The sequence below is a fragment of the Mus pahari genome, chromosome 10 (assembly GCF_900095145.1).
Source record: "Mus pahari chromosome 10, PAHARI_EIJ_v1.1, whole genome shotgun sequence".
Taxonomy (NCBI): domain Eukaryota; kingdom Metazoa; phylum Chordata; class Mammalia; order Rodentia; family Muridae; genus Mus; species Mus pahari.
In genome coordinates, this window is record NC_034599.1 from 78,355,714 (window position 1) to 78,373,230 (window position 17,517).

A 17,517-nucleotide genomic window follows, 5' to 3' on the forward strand; every position below is an offset into this window, starting at 1 on the left:
GGCCTTCTAAAACAGTGCCACTGGCAGAGAAAGAAACCTTCAAAACGTAGCCTCTGTGGGTATTTCATATTTCAGCTGTAACGTTTTCTATTTCCAAAGCTACAGGCATTACATTTTGTTTTGCTATTTGGAAACTTTTGTGTCTTTTCACGAAAAATGAATATTTGAAGAGAACTTGAATCCTGGCTCATTTCGTGAATAGCCACAGGAGTACAAACCTTTTCACAGGTCTTAGGATTTTTCAGATGAATACTTTTTTTTTTTTTTAAAGATTTATTTATTTATTTATTATATGTAAGTACACTGTAGTTTTCTTCAGATGCACCAGAAGAGGGCGTCAGATCTTGTTACAGATGGTTATGAGCCACCATGTGGTTGCTGGAATTTGAACTCCGGACCTTTGGAAGAGCAGTCGGGTGCTCTTACCCACTGAGCCATCTCACCAGCCCAGATGAATACTTGTAAATGGAAGGACTAAGTTAATTGATGTCTTCCAATTCAATTCTGTCTTAGAGTCTCCTGATCAAGGTTAGAAGAGAGTATAAGCTTATGTAAGATTGTGTAGCAGGGATATGAGAGAAAGTTAAAAGTCTGTTAAGGTATGATTTTTAACCAGTGTACTCTTTATTTTGCCAAATAATCTTTTCTCAAAAGGAATATGAATGTCGTGTTCTTTCTATGCTTAGATTTATCTTCTCTTCCTGTATATGTTCATTGTGTCAAGCAAGAATATTAATATGTAATTGAGAGCACAAGTCTTCCTCCAGGCCTGGATTTTCAGCTGTCATTTGTATTCTCTGCCCTCATGAGGAACTGACCTCATCCTTTGACAGAGCATCCCACACTTGCTTGTATTTCTGTCGGTGTGTGAGTAAAAACAATTATTGTATGTATACTTGTACACTCGCATGCGTGCGTGCGTGCGTGCGTGCGTGTGTGTGTGTGTGTGTGTGTGTGTGTGTGTGTAGGGGGGTGCATGCTACAGTGAGCATGTGTAGGTCAGGGGTTGACCTGCAGTTTGTTCTCCCTTTCCACCATATGAGCCCTGAGGATTGAACTCGGGTCATTGGGCTTGGTGGCAAATGGTTTTTACCTACAAAGCCATCCTTATAGCTGTATATATAAGGGAACGTTGTCATTATACTTCGTCCATTGTGTGTGTGTGTGTGTGTGTGTGTGTGTGTGTGTGTGTGTGACTCCAGGTGCCCACAGAGGCCAGGAGAGGCCATTGGAGACCCTGATGCTGGAGTTACAGGCCTGGGTTACAGACTCGGGTCCTGGGAAGAGGACTTGCATCCGCTGTAAGACCATGCTTGCTCAGCCTCAGCACGTTTTTTTAAAAGGCAGCCGTCATAGAACATTATTAGACTTCAAATGTAGCAAACAAAAAGTACTTTTAACAAGCTATTTACAATACTTTGGTTAAGTTATTATCTTGTTAGACTACTGTTGTTGAAAAAGGCAGTTAGTATTTAAAACCTAAAAGGAAACAGAGAATACAAATTAACACGGAACAGAAAATTCAGTTTTATGATAATAGTAAAGCTAGCATCATAGAATGTTCACTGCAGGCACCAAGTTAGGAGCCACGTGCAAGACCTCAGATTTAAACACCTGCCAGAGCTAGTAGGTGACGATGACTCCCCTATCTGTTGATAAAATACTGAAGCTTGGAAAAGTTAAGCTCACATGACCATTCAGTTGAGTCCAGAAGTTAGGCTTGAACCCAGGCTGCACAATTCCATGCTGATCCTGTGCTTTTAGTAACCAGAATTTCTGTATTCTAGCCTGGCGGTTATTGTTTTTGGAAACTTAAGCCCAGTTACTGCTGAGGTCACTTAGATTGATGATTAAGCCTGTGCTGTAACCTGAACAAGACTAAGGAAGGTTTTAAAAAGTACCTTAATTCTCCACTGTGTGGTGAGTCCCTTGAAATACCACATTATTATTATTATTATTATTATTATTATTATTATTATTATTACTACTACTACTACTATTACTATTATTGTATCTGTTTAAACACACTTTTCTGAACTCAAGTTTTTGGAGTAATTAGAAAGCTTGAAATGTAAAATTGTGTCTAAAAGCATCAGATGAAATAAAGCAGAGGTAAGCTGTATTCTTGCAGCAAACAAGGGCAGTGGATGCAGTATCGAAGGTAGTTACTTATTTTTAACAGATCATTTGTAAGTATCTTTTTTTTGGTTTTCTATTGAACTTACTTGTGTGTTTGTATTTGTGTGGAACACTTATGGGATCAGTTCTCTCCATCCTCTGTGTGGGTCCTGGGGATCGAATGCAGGCAAATTAGGCTTAGTGGCAGGCACCTTTACCCTCCAATCATCAATCTGGTCAATATTTTAAATGATCTGTATATAATTTATTAATGTAGAAATGTTATGAATTATTCAGTAGATACAAAACTTGGAGTAAAAAATAAATACTATTTTAAAAATTTAATAAGACCTCTAAATCGTACTCTCATGCTTAAACTGCAGTCAGCTAAGCAGACTGATGAGTGACATCCCACACAGCCTATTACATTTGCCTCTGCCCTCGCCTCCTCTTCACTCCTTCCTTTCACCAGCATCATCATTGTCATGGCAACCATCACCCTCACCATCCTTTCCCTTAGGACTTCAGTGTGAGAAATCTAATTGCAAACAACAGAAGCGGCTGAGTTCAGCATAGAACCAGTCTCTTTGGAAGAATATTTGTGGGTTTTAGTTGGAGTACATCTGGGCCTTGAAGAGCATCCCAGAGCGCATATGGGTTAGATTTTTATATTCACATATGCCACTATTATATTTTACAGGCATGTATTTGGACACTATCTCTTTTAATGCCCTTAAGGGTGCTGTCAAACTGGTTTCCATTGACTTCGTGCCTTACTGGGTTTTGCTAAGAGTGCATTGTAGTGCTACAAACTACAGTATGGAAAAGAAATAAGACCTGTAATTTTCTGTGAAGACCATAGCATACTAAACGATACAGTTTTTCTAGCACACTCTTAAAGGTAGGCTTAGAGAATCTTCCATGGAAGGTGTTTTGTTTCCATGTTTCCATTGGTACTGGCTTTCGGTTTTTCTGTTAAGAACCTACCAGACAAAACTATTTTGGGATTAAGTCCTAAGTATTCCTATTCTAAATAATAAAGGACAAAATTTGAGTCACCACCAACTAGTTAGCACTAGCAGTCCCTATATCATAACAGCATTACACAGCACGCAGTAGAGAGGCACTCTGAAAATGCAGGCCGTATTACATGCAGCAGGATCAGAAAAACAGAAGGAATTTTGTATGTGTCTCATGCGGGGTTCAGGCTTGGCTCTGTGTGCTCAGGAGCACAACATGGTCCAGTTCCCAAGTTGGATAGGGTGTATGATTTCCTATGGACTAGATCTTAGGCTCCCGAAGAAACAATGTGACTGTGCTGTTGAAGGTTTCGTCATCATAGAGCATGCACATGCTCAGTACTGAAGCTGTTTATGGGCAGCTGATAGGACAGTGAGTCAGTGGCAAAGCTCTGAGTACCGGTGTCTGGTGGCATGAGTCCCATAAGCAAGAGGCACTTTCCCAGTGTGCCCTGCTGCTGTTAGTTCATTCTTAAGGCTGCAAGTCCTCTCATGTGCTTGTCTTTGAGAAATTATTCGTTTTCCCGTGGGTCATGACTGGCAGCAAATAATAAGTTTAAGCCAATAAAATTCAATGATAATAAAAATGTCTCATGCTATTGAATTTCTTCTTTAAATCTCTTTGTCTCTGTCTCTGTCTCTGTCTCTCTCTCTCTCTCTCACACACACACACACACACACACACACACACGCACAAGCACACGCGCGCGCGCACACACACACACACACACACACACACACACACACAGTTGTAAACGTACTGATTTAAATCCACAGAGTCAGACTTTGGAATGAACAGTCTCAGGAAGGCTCTTCCTTGGCTCAGCCCCTGTCCCCATGCTGATGAAGTCTCATTGTTCTTCACCGTGGGCTTCAGTCCTATGTTCTAAATGAGACACTGTATCTGGCTTCTTCACAGAAGTTCAGAAAGGCCATAGTTAATAATATTTACTCATAATAAATGTAGGTGTCTGAATACAGTTTTAAAAATAGCAACATAGTTTTAAACAGAGGCTTCTGATTAAATAATTGTCGGGTAACAGAAATGAATGCTCTCAGATTTGTGGTGGATGGTTTTATTCTATATCAGTGGCTCTCAACCTTCCTAATGCTGCGATCCTTTAATACAGTTTCTCATGTTGTGGCGACTCCCCAACCATAAATTTATTTCATTGCTCTTTCATAACTGTAATCTTGCTACTGAATCACAATGTAAACATTTGTGGTTTTCAATAGTCTTAGGTGACCCCTGTGAAATAGTTATTTGTCCCCAAAAGGGATTGTGGCACACAGGTTGAGAACCTCTGCTCTAAAGTCTCTAATTCCCCGATATGACTTTTTAGTTTCTGTAACAACTTACAAATGTGGATGCATAGAGTTTTGGGAATACATTTTCCAGCTGGAGTTATAATTTTTTTTAGAATTATGTCTGTGAGACAATTTTTAAAAAGGAAAAATAGCTGGTATTTACCCCTTTGACTAGGGAGTTGTGTATCAGCTGTTTTCTGAGAGCCTGAGAACACTTGCTCTTCTAGACTAATACTGAAATAGTTCATTGCTTTGGGTTCAACTATCTTAGTTTCTTTTGTCTTATACTCCATTCCCATTCTCTGAAAAATTATGTAAAATTATCTATACACATAAATATATAAATGCAACACTATGTGTTGTGTCAAGTGTCTTGTGTAGAACAACACATACAAACACCAATACATGCATTCACATTTGTACTATATCTTATAATTCAGTGAATTAATTCATTATGTATAGGAATAATACATACTTTAAGAATTGCAATACTGTTACGCACACATTCTCTATTATTCTAAGCTTTTCATTTAAACCTTTGGCTCTGTCTTCCATATTAACTTTTTAATAAAATATGTACTGAGCTCCCATCCTTCATGTTAACTTGTTTCCTTCCTTTGTGGACTTCCTCCCCTCTCATGTGTGAGACAACATAACTGGGTGACAGATGAGTAGCAGTTTATGCCCGAAAGTCCAGAAGCGCCAAAGAATAGTGTTTTACTAGCTCCTGGTCACCTCCGGAGGCAGTTGGTGAAAGGCCAGGAATCTGAGCCGATGCTTCAGATGCTGAGGAATTTGAAGGAACTTTATTGTTTGCTCAGGGTGACACACTGAAGACCATCAAAACTTGGACTTTGACTTCAAGTAGAGCATATGGCAGTGTATTAAGATGTTTCCTTCTTTGTGAAAATGCACCTGGAGGAGGATTACAAACTTTCTTAAAAAAAAAAAAAAAAGTCAGCTTGTAGGCATCTATCCATCATCTCCTACATGTGGCTCTGTTGAATACAGTCCCAAAGGATGGATCCAGAGCTTCTGAACTAGAGCTAAGGGCCCGGGGCTCAGCAGCAGGATTGCTAGGTGCTGTTGAACCTTACCAGAGCCTGCGCAGCAGGGGCTTTCTTCCTGATTTGGTGGCTGTTTCTTAAGCAGTGACAGATAGTCTCTTGGTGACGTGAGCGGACAGGCTAGTGTGAATATATACTCCTTGAGGTGTTGTGTGATAGGAGTTAGTATAAACAAGAGAGTTCAGCAGCACTCATACATTTTTGTCCCTGATGCTCATGAAGTCATGGATCAGTTTTTACCTGTATCTCCTCAACTTTTTATAGTCTGACTCTTCCTAAAGTCCTTGTTTATTTTTTCTCCCAGTTGTGATGACTCTTAGTTTGTGTACATATATTCTTTCAGTACAACGCCATTGTTTTAAGAGGTTCTGGGACAGGGTAGTGTCATGATGTCAGGGTGACTAGGAATGGAGAATTCCAGGTACCACCAAGATCTTCACCTGCCCATGCTCATGGCAACCTTCCCATTTTAATCCCTGAGCATAGGGAGTATGTCTACTCTGTGCACTGTATGGAAGCCCAGTAGTTAAGACAGTGGAAAAACAGTCCACTTTTTCAAAATCTAAAACTAAGGGAGAGACATGAATAGATTTTTTTGTTTTGTTCTTTATAGATATCTTGGTCTTTTCTTGGTTTATGGTTGCACCTGAATATATCTTAATTTCATGTCTGTTGTTGATATAAAATACCTTGAGGAGAGCAACTTAGGGAGAAAGAGTATCTTCTAGTTTCTAATTCCAGGTTACAGATCATCCTTGTGGCAAGTTACGTCAGCAGGAACTTGAAGCAGCAAATTACATCCATAGCCAAGATCATACTTGTGTTCAGCTTATTTTCTCTTTTTTATATAGTCAAGGACCCAAACTCAGGCAATAATGATACCTACCTTTTAGTCTGAATCGTTTTACATCAGCTAGTGTAATCAAGGCAATCGTTACAGACATCCATCCACTGAACAAGACTTGCCTAATCTAGACTTCATTAAGACTCTCTTGTCAGGAGTCAAGATGGTATCAAGTTGACATTTAAAGGGAACCATCTTACTGAGAAAATGGAGTTTCTACATTTATCTTACACTTTAATATTATAGATGTAATTTAAGTTTATAAAGTAGTTTTGAGAATTTTGTCTCTAAAATGAATTTAGTCTTTCTTTCTTTTTTTCTTTCTTTCTTTCTTTTTAAAGATTTATTGATTTATTATACGTAAATACACTGTAGCTGTCTTCAGATACCCCAGAAGAGGGCATCGGATCCCATTACAGATGGTTGTGAGCCACCATGTGGTTGCTGGGATTTGAACTCAGGACCTTTGGAAGTGCAGTCAGTGCTCTTAACTGCTGAGCCATCATCTCTCCAGCCTGAATTTAGACTTTCTTAAGGTGTTGTGTGACAAAATTTTTCTTGGGAATACACAGCACACATGTGTACTCACTTTAGATAGGGGACCCACGGCAGACTTAAGTACGGATACTACCAGAGTACAGCTTGGTGACCCATACATTTTATTGGGGTCACTTACTGGAATCTGGGTGAGAAATTACTCACAGAAGCAGTAATGACTTAAAGACAGCTGCATCACCAAAGCCCACTTTAGCATGGGTGACAGTTCCCAAAAGCTGGGAACCTGGAGCGTAGTGCGCCACCTGCAGGCAGCTCAGCAGGCTGAAGAGTGTCCTTTCTGGGTGCCTCAGTTGGTCTGAACCTCTTCCAGCCAGTTTGACTGTTTTCTGTTTCTTGGGGGCAGCTGGTCTGATCTCAAGAGTCTTTGCAGCTCAGCATATTCTGAGAGGGTCATCCAGCTTTTATTTCTTACTCTGGCACCGATGGTCCTGAGAATCTTTCAATTTCAGGGACTCCCGGAAGCTTATTTTGAGTTGTTTAGCCTCTTTTTTTTTTTTTCTTTTTCTTTTTTTCTTTCTTTTTTGCCGATATTATATTCTATTGCCACATGAGCCATCAAGAGGGCTTAGAAGACAGCTGGGCACATTTGATTTCTACAGTTTGTTTTTATGAAAAGGCCTGTGATAAAAAGGAACCCTATACATAGTAAACAGGGGAAAATGATGGTCCATGGTCAGAATTGATCTGTAAACATGGTAAAGAGGCTGAGCCTCCACCAGCCATACTGCAACAGCACTAGGGTTTGCTGCAAGAATTGGCATAGGGTTTATTCTCCAATCTTGGTGATCTAAATGGCTAAATTCTCAAGCATCTATTCCATGTATCCATTACATATGTGTGTATATGTACATATGTATATGTGTATATATACATATTCATATGTACGTATACACACACATTTATATGATGGTGTCTCATGCATCCACGGTTCTGCTCAAATTCACTAGGTAGCCAAGTTTGACCTTGACTTCTGATCCTCCTGCCTGTATTTCCTAAATGCTGGAACAACAGCTGTGTGCTACACTTGGTTTATGTGGTACTGAGGATTGAGGCCAGGTCTTCTTGCCTGCTTAGCCAGCAGCCTACATCCAGAGCCCCTCCCAGGGTACTACATGCTTTCTACCTCTTCCTGCAAGAAAAGGCAGTAGTATCCAGCACTGGCTCTTGTCTAAGGGAATGCTGGGACACTATCTCCATCAACACAGCTGGAACCACACAGCTCCTCTGCAGGCTCCTCGGAGAATGCAAAAAACAGTCACAGTATTTTTCTCTTCTTTCATAGGAAGAAGCTGGAAATAAATACGAGTATGGAATTTAACAGGTGGTTTAGCCTCTTTCTTCTTCTTCTTTTTTTTTTTTTTGGTCAGTTTTTTTTATTTAAGTTTTATTGCATTATGATGAGAAATGATACATAATTTCAATTTAGCTGAATTTGCTAACATTTAAAAACATATTTTTTTATTATTATTATTTTCTTTATTTACATTTCAAATGCTATCCCGAAAGTTCCCTATACCCCCCTCCCCTCCCCACCCACTCCCACTACTTGGCCCAGGCATTCCCTTGTGTTGGGTCATATAAAGTTTGGTTTAGCCTCTTTCTTAAGGTTGCTGGATACAATGTTTCAGTTTCAGAGGAAACGGCCAGACAACACCAGTGAAAATGTATCTCATCTAATAATTGTATCACTTCCCCCTCGCTTCCCACCAAACCTTCTAGTGTACATACTCCCTCTTGCTTGCTTTCAAATTTGTGGCCTTTTTTTCTTTAATTGTTGTTCTGTATAGGTGTGGTGTGGTTGGCATGTGTGCGTGGTGTGTGTATGTGTGCGTGTGCATGTGTGTGTTTGTATTTCTAAATATAGGAATACAACCTGTTCGGCTCATGTGTGCCTGTGTGTTTTCAGTGCCATCCATTTAATATTGGATAACAAACTGGCGTTTTTCCCTGGGGAAGGACTATTTCTCTACAGTATCCCCTAGTTACCCACAGTTATTTTCCTAGGGTTGCAGCCTCCCGAGCTTTCTCCTTTCCATGTTAGCTCATCTGGTTCTAGTCACCTTTAGGCAGCTGTGTTAGCTAGACTTCAGGGTGTAGCCTCTGACATTCCCAGGAGACACAGTCTCACAGAAACCTCCCTCTGGCTCTTAGAATCTTACTGCCTAGGTCCCTCTTCCGAAGTGTTCCCTGGGCCTTGGGTGCAGGAGTTTGGTTTAGATGTATCACTTGGGACTGGGATCCACATGTCAGCATTTTGATTGGTTGTGGGTTTTTGTAATGGTCTCCATTTGTTGCAAAGAGAATTTTTTTTTTTGATGAGAGCTACCACTTATCTGTGGGTATAAGGACAAATATTTAGAGTGTAGTTAGGGATTATATTGGTTAGTAAAGGGGCTGTTGTAGGTTCTTCTCCAAGAGCCACGGTTTCACTAGCCCTAGATAGTTGGCTAGGTGTTCAGTAATAGACATGGTTTCCCTCTTTCTTCTAACTTCTTATGGAGTGTGAGGAAGAAGGACCGTCAATTTTCTTCAAATATTTCTCCTAGTTCATGCCCATAAAAACATTATGATTCGAGAATTCGAAATCAATCAGGAAAGTATTAACACTGCAGGAAGTAAAATTTCTTGAAAAAAAAACCTTATAATTTGATTAAAAATATGAATCATCTTTATAACTATCATCACCTCTTGCTAATACACTCAGTCATCTTGATAACTATTATAATGTGGAACTAACCTGTAACATTGAGCTTTGGGGTTATAATTCTTGGCCTTGAAATGTTCACACCTCTGTGTTTTTAACTTTATTTACCAAGTAGTAGACGTGAGTTCTGTGTGCACTTCTTACTCTCTCTGAGGAAGGGATTTTTTTCCTGAGTCCACTTGCCATTTTACTTTTATGATCTTGGTTTTAATAAAAATATGAATGCTTGTATTTTTACTTCTATACCAGCTTTATATATATATATATATATATATATATATATATGCTTAGACTGTAATTTTTTCTGAGACATCGAAGTTTTCCTAGAACACTGTTTGCATCCAAGAAAGACCCAAAAGATTTTTAGCCTTGACCATGGATTATGATCTACACATGATTTCGTTTTATAATGTACTAAAAATCCGTTTATTCTAACAGAAATGGATCAAGTTTTAGGAAATGAAACCATTTATCCATGGCGATGCAAAAGTGTAGCTCTGTTTCTTCTTTTGATCACTCTGAGAAGTATTACCTTGGTAGGCAACCAGCTGGCGTAAGGGAGAATTGTACCCTTGATACATGCTTCCAACAACCATGTAAAACGTAACTGGCTGACACCTTGGTTTGGGTTTAGGTCACTTTCTTAGTTTTCATGTTAACCAGGGAACAGGGTGGATGACATCAGTCTCTACCAGTTATCACTCTCAATGATAGCCAGACATAGTATTTTTCCTGCTTGTCAACACTTGAGAACAGTTTGCCAAATGTTGTTTTAAGAAGAGAAAAATACAGTTTTTTCCCCCCCAGTTATTTTAGAAAAGGGGTAAGTAGTGTCAAAATTTAAAGTTCCTCAATGAATTTCTGGGCTTCATTTTCACAGCAGCTGTCTTCCTTTCTCTTTTATCTCCTATTTCTTCAGACAGTTTTTAAATTCTTTGTTTGGAGGGGATGTTTTCTCCTATTAAATTGTGGCAATTAAAGTTATAACTCTTTGGGACCTGAATTAACTCTCTTATTTTTCCCCAATACTAGCCAATGGCTCAAGATGTTGTTTTTGATACGAACTAGTGACCTTTGGAATTTATACAACATTAAAAGTTTATTGAGAAGTTACATAGATACTTAAAATGGTGAAGAAAATGATTTTCTGGTTTATATTACTGTTCCAAGCTTTCTTTTTTCCATATATTTTTAATTAGATATTTTCTTTATTTACATTTCAGTTGCTATCCCGAAAGTTCCCTATACCCTCCCCCTGCCCTGCTCCCCTACCTACCCACTCCCACTTCTTGGCCCTGGCATTCCACTGTATTGGGGCATATAAAGTTTGCAAGACCAAGGGGCCTCTCTTCCCAATGATGGCTGACTAGAACATCTTCTGCTACATATGCAGCTAGAGACACGAGCTCAGGGGGGTACTGATTAGTTCATATTGTTGTTCCACCTGTAGGGTTGCAGATCCTGTCAGCTCCTTGGGTACTTTCTCTAGCACCTCCATTGGGGGCCCTGTGTTCCATCCGATAGCTGACTGTGAGCATCCACTCCTGTGTTTGCCAGGCACTGGCATAGCCTCATACAAGACAGCTATATCAGGGTCCCTTCAGCAGAATCTTGCTGGCGTGTGCAATAGTGTCTGGGTTTGGTGGCTGATGATGGGATGGATCCCCGGGTGGGGTAGTCTCTGGATCGTCCATCCATTTGTCTTAGCTCCAAACTTTGCCAAGCTTTCTTGGTTGGCACTCAGTGTCTAGTTGGTGGCATGGTGAGAAACAGACCTTAACGTTTTAAGAGTGATGTAGCATTGTGTGCCACCTGGATCACGGGTTTTATAAAAGGTCCTGGTATTGTCAGCTTCTTCAAACTCTACTAGTATCTGGTAAGAAACTCAGAAAATAGTACCATAGCATTTAAAGCAAGAGGAAATCCAGCTTGTTGTGGGGACCAGCCAGGAGTGGTTGTAGAGTTGGGTCTTTGAAGGGGGTAGAATGTCTGGTAGTTTAGGGAAAGGCAGAGTATGGCTCATGGTATTTATTTATTTATTTATTTATTTATTCATTTATTTATTTAATTTACTTATTTACATTTCAAGTGTTATCCCCCTTCCCGGTTTCCCCTCCAAAAACCCCCTATCCCACCCCCCTCTGCTTCTATGTGGGTGCTTCCCCATCTGCCCTTCCACTCCCACCTTACCACCCTAGCATTCCCTACGCTAGGGCATCAAGCCTTCACAGGACCAAGGGGCTCCCCTCCCACTGACGCCAGATAAGACATCCTCTGCAACATACGCAGCTGGAGCCATGTTCTTAAACTTGCCAGTAGCTCACATGCTTTGGACTTGGAGGACCGTATAAAAGCAAACTACAGAGGTAAAGGGTGGCCGGCACCAGCAGGCTTATCCAAAGTATTGTGAAGTAGCCTTTAGAATCATGGACACTTGTAATTTTGTCAGGATTTCCACAATGATTTTCCAAATAATGGAGGAAAGTGTGAACCATGGAGAGATCTGGAAGTTTCGTAGCGGCGCATGGAAGCTGGGGTGCTGTGGTGGCTTCCCCTTCTGGATGTGTTCAGTTGTCTGTCACTGCTTTCTGTTTGTTCTTTTACCTCCTTTCCCACATGGGTGACAAAGCCACAGGGATTCGGTTTTTCTCAGTTTACACTACTTTCCTACAATATTAAATATTTGTAACCCTGCCAGCACTCTCTTTGCCAAAATGGACTTTTCAGAAATCTCTCAGGAGTGCTCGACGGCTCTTTTTAGTGTTGGTGTTTCTCCAGTGGAACACTGGCCAGTGGTACAGTCATGTGCGGCAGGCATGCTGATAAATACTGGTTTCCAGGCATCCAGTGGTACATTTGTCAGACTGTGACTAATTATGTTTTTTGTTTTGTTTTGTTTTTCTAGTTAGCATGAGAGATGTGTTTGGCTACTACAAGTAAAAATGTTTGAAAAATACCTACCTAATTCATTCCCATTGATGTTTCAAGTTCATAGATACTGTGCCCTTCCTTTACCAAGTCTAAACTATAATTACTGAGTGGCATGTGTTCCATAAGTGAAACGTGTTGTGACTCTGTCAGTCATTGTGATTACTGGTAAAGGCAGGCTTTGATATTTCATTACCTATCTTTATCTTTATATTCTGATGGAAATTGCTAAATTGCCTATGTAGAATATTATATTCTTATTGTGTCTTGCCAGCACTTGAATGTGTTGCTCAACCTGGTGCTGGTAAGATTAAATTGTCTGTAGGGAGAAGTTTTTGCTGTAGATTTTGAGTAAGAAATACACACACACACACACACACACACACACACACACACACACACACCCCTCTACCCATGCACTTATACTGCATTCTGAATGCTGGTGTTGTACTTTCAAGCATATGCAAGCTTAACGGTCCGCCTGCCTGTATCATTTTCTCCTGGAATGACAGCTTAATAGTTTTCCTGGTTGGATTGTGTTAAAATCCTTAAAGGCTACATTCACTAAAACATATGTCTAGCATTTGGACAGCCAACCTCTGCGTGACCATTTTTGCAGAGTACAACTTAGCTCTGCGGAGACTGGTATCTTTTTGCTAAACTGACATTAGCCTGCATGTATGAGACATCACAGGGGACCCATATATAGGTATGAATTTTATGTTTTACTTTAACAGCTAAAAACTGCTTTTAATTAACAGATAAAAGCTATGTTAAAATTCCATTAATTTCAAGTTTTACTTCAAACCATTGCAGGATGGACTGAGGTATATTTTTATGTTACCCTAAAATGGATTTTGTAATGCGAGATGTATTTGCACAAATGTGCAATGACATGTGAAATACCTTTAAACATGTTTTCATAGTGTTTGGTCTGGCTTGCCTGGAGTATCACCCGTACTCAGAACATTGTCCTAGCTATCCTGTATAGATAAGCTTAGCTCTCTATCACATCATTGCTCAAGATGCTCCGGCTGAGCACAGCTGTGGGGGAAAGTCACAGATCCCAAATCTGGGTTCAATTAAAACAGGGCATCGTGTTTGCCTGTGGTCCTCCACGTCTCCATTTTGCTTGCCTCTCTTGTGACAGGACACTGCTGGTGTTTGATAGACGGTCTTTAAATGGCGAATAGCCTTCGGGAGGCAGCCTTTAGGTTTTCACAGGTAGGGAGGAGACTCTCGTGTTTTTGGAATAAGAAGAAAAATGTAGATGTTTTTCACAGTCCTAATCTTTAATTGGTTTAGCCCTTGCTGGTGCCCCATGTGTGACAGACCTTAATCCAGGAGCAGATTGTAGTGGTGAAAAGTTGAAGAAGCAAGAATGGGAAAATCCTGTCTCTGTGGCCCTTCCTGGCTTTGATTGGTTTAGCTTTTTTATATTGAAAAAAAATTTTTTTAAGACTTCAGGTTTTTCAAATGGAGAAGTATATATCTCAGATGAGAACTTGACAACTTAAAACTTTAAGCTTCCCTTTCTTTAGAAGAGAAGTATTAGCATTTATATCTGTCATTTTGTTACTTAAAAAACTAATGGCAACCACCTTAAAAAACACCATACTAAATTTTAAGAGATTTCAAGAAAGCACTTTGTAAAGTTCTTTGTAAAGAAATTTCCAGGCAGTTGTATGTTTTAAGTTTTGCCTAGGTATATGATCATTGGAAACTAAACTTGATTTTACTATATAGTTAACTGAGCCACAAATGATAGGATTCTGTTTTATAAATTTAGAGTGACCTCAATGTTAATAAAGTAAAAATAATAAAATGGAATAGAAAAAAAGATTTTTAGGAATCTTAGCAAATTAAAAATGTGAATATGAATGATGAAAGGCATATGCCACACTGAGTTTCTGTTCTGCCTCATGAAATTATTGAACTATATTTAGACAATCACAGTATATGTTCATTCTTAGAATGGCTGAAAATAGCAGTGTTTCTTCTTTATTTTATACACGTAAATGCTTTCCAGGGATCAGAGATATTTGTAAGTTTCAGAAATGAAACTTGAACACTTTCCAGAGTAAATGAAATAGTGGGCACAGAGCAGAGGCCATTGCGGTATCTAGGACACTTGTGATTCTAATAACTGCTTCTGTGTGCCTCTTTTTCCCACACTCTCCTTTACTTGTGTGAATGCGGTGGCCATCTCCACACATCCAAAGGAAGGTTAGGTTTTGTTTCGTCTGCTCTGCCCTCTAGTTCTTAGGGTTTCAGAAGTTTCTGGAATTGTGTCGACAGTTCTGACAGCAATGTGCATTGTCTGAAGGTGACCGCGGGTTTCACTGTTACGCACAGAGAGGCTGGCCTTGACTCTCTCCTGCTAAGGGTGTGTTTGTCATTCTGTCTGGGGCCAGTTGTCTCGAAGTCTCAGCCAGGCGCTTCCTATGGTTCTGCATGAGCAGACCTCCAAGAAGGTTGCTAGTGGAGGCTGATTGAAAGTGGTTTAACGTCACCTTTTGCATTTGCAGTCTAAGATCCAAAGATTCCTCTTTTTTTTTTTTTTTTTTTTAAGGGAATTGTAAGATAATACTAAAAACAATTCTGTTTCTTGAGGAGATTATGACCATACTGTATTTTCAATTTAGCATCAATTCATGGCCATTTTTGGTTATTTAGATTTACCAAGAAAACGTTTTTGTAACCTTCATGATGTAAGAGAAGGTTTAAAATCCCTTCCAGTTCCTTTGTAACTACTGTTTCCTGGGGGAAACCAGTTCTGACCACTTAGAAGGAATGTTTCTAATGACATCCATGTTTAAAAGGGTCTTTATGCCTCATCACTTTTCACAAAACGAGCCATTGTTGTTCAGATTGCGTATTTTCAGACTTGACTTGCTCTGGGAACCTTTCCGGATTGCCATTTGTTCTGTGGCTCCACAGTATTCTGTGGTGTGGCGATCATTTCTGTGGCCATGTCTGCTTGAAGCATGCTCAGAAGGTCTTGATGCTGTCTGTATACTTTGCTATCATGCTGCTTGAGCTGTAAGAGCTGGAATATAGTTTTCCCTAGAGTTTCCACTCTGTAGCTTGCTGGAAGCATACACTGTTTGCCCCGAATGCTTATTGGATTTCGAGGTTCATTCTAAACCCTGTCATTTGATCTTGGATCAGCCCAAACCTCGATTATAAAGGACGAGTACATCATATGGAGTTTTAGGATAAGAGCAACTTGTTGAGAGCAGTCTCTCATTTCCACCTGTTATTCGTGAACTAACACCATCTAGTTTGGGTGGGTGTTAGCTGCCACGTTGGTTACATCATATAGACGGAGCTCGAGAGATCTGACCAGCAAAAAATGGATTGTCTAGACTGATTAACCAAGGCAGGAAAACTTATTACAGGATATTTTGAAAAAAAATATGTATATGTATGTATTTCTTGATTATAGAATGTTTGTATTCCATCATTTCTAGCTGGGCACATTGAAGTTTAATTGTGATTTTTTTTTTTTAAAGTATCAAATAACTTCAGCCATAGAAAGCTAAATGCCTGTTCCTCAGGTTGTCAGATCTGTGGCAGCAGTTGGGACTCTTACAGCGTTCCTGTCCTCTCATGCTCTCCAGTCACTGCTTAGTAAATATGGTGACTTATTTTTGTTGTGAGTCCTGCTGTGATACCACAGCCATGACCTTTGATTTGTTTCTGTAAATAGCCCATCATGCCTGTCAGGAGCAACTGTTTGAGCCGCTATACGTCACTGTGACACTTTTCATGTTGAAGTGGCACCGTGGTCATTCACGAGGTCTTAGTGCACGTTAGTGAAGACGGTTTTAACCCTTCGTTTTCAGAGTGACTCGTTGCTGGCAAGTCTCTCGAGGACGTACTGGCTTTTCCTTCACCGTGATATTTTCTTACTGTTTCTATGTTTTCCTATCCCATGATCAGTCAGATTTCTCTAGACTGTTGTTGTATGTACTCTCATGTCATGTACCCCCATCCAAAAGGCATTTGGATCTTAAAAGTAAAAAGATAGAAAAATCAGACTACGATATGGACAGATGAAACAGTAATTTACTTATAACAAAAAATGTCCTGTAAAATAGGCATGCGTTTTAAATTATATACTATATGGAGTTATAAATCTTATTTTTCTTTCATGCTAAGATTATAAGGTATGTGGAAGTTTCTTGACAGAACAAAAATGTACCCAATTGAAAGACATTTGTTATAACTTACTAAACATAAAATCAGTTTTCTGATTTTTATTTATGGAATTTAAGCAGTTTGTTCTTATTAGTGAATTAAAATGCTATCATATGTGTAAAATATGTATTCTTTTCAACATCAGGTTCCCCTTTTCTCTTTCAGTCTGTGATCAAAACGGGGCGACTGTTGATCAGCCACGAGGCTCCCTTAACAGGCGGTTTTGCCTCTGAGATCAGCTCCACGGTCCAGGTAGAGTAATGCAGCGCCGGTTTTTACATCTGTGAGGTCGTGCATGTCTGTTCCAGAGGAACGATTGCTTATCGCAGAATACCAAAGTATGAACTGTTCGGAAATGAACATTTCCCATTGAGACTGTACTTCAGTTAATGTTTAAAAGAAGAACATTCAAATGAATCAATATGGAAAAATCCTTTATGGAAGACGGAAAACTGGAGATAAATTTAATAAGTTGTGTTTGCTTGCGTTAAAAGGAAAAGGAAATTCTGTTACATATCAACCTAACCATTGCCTTGCAATAAAACCTAATGTTGTGAAATAAGTTCATTATAAAATTCATCTTAGACATGTATAGTACTCACTTTTAAATTTGTCAAAAGTATCTAATTTCAAAAAAAAAAAAACTCAGTTTAATTAGCTATAAAAGGGTGGGATGTTATTGGAAGTTCTTGAGAAGTGAATTAAACACTTTCATTTTTAAAATGTTCAGTTAAGATACTGTATAAAGGTGGAGAAGTCCCACATGCT

The 17,517-nt window shown here is 39.5% G+C and overlaps 1 protein-coding gene across 1 annotated transcript in view; it reads left to right on the forward strand.

Annotated features, from left to right (window-relative positions):
- Positions 1-17,517, forward strand: part of Bckdhb (branched chain keto acid dehydrogenase E1 subunit beta) — a 181,461-nt gene that overhangs the window by 109,723 nt on the left and 54,221 nt on the right. Inside the window, exon 9 of the mRNA XM_021206174.1 lies at positions 16,915-17,001. Coding sequence (XP_021061833.1) covers positions 16,915-17,001 — 87 coding nt within the window. The remainder of the gene's footprint in view (positions 1-16,914; positions 17,002-17,517) is intronic.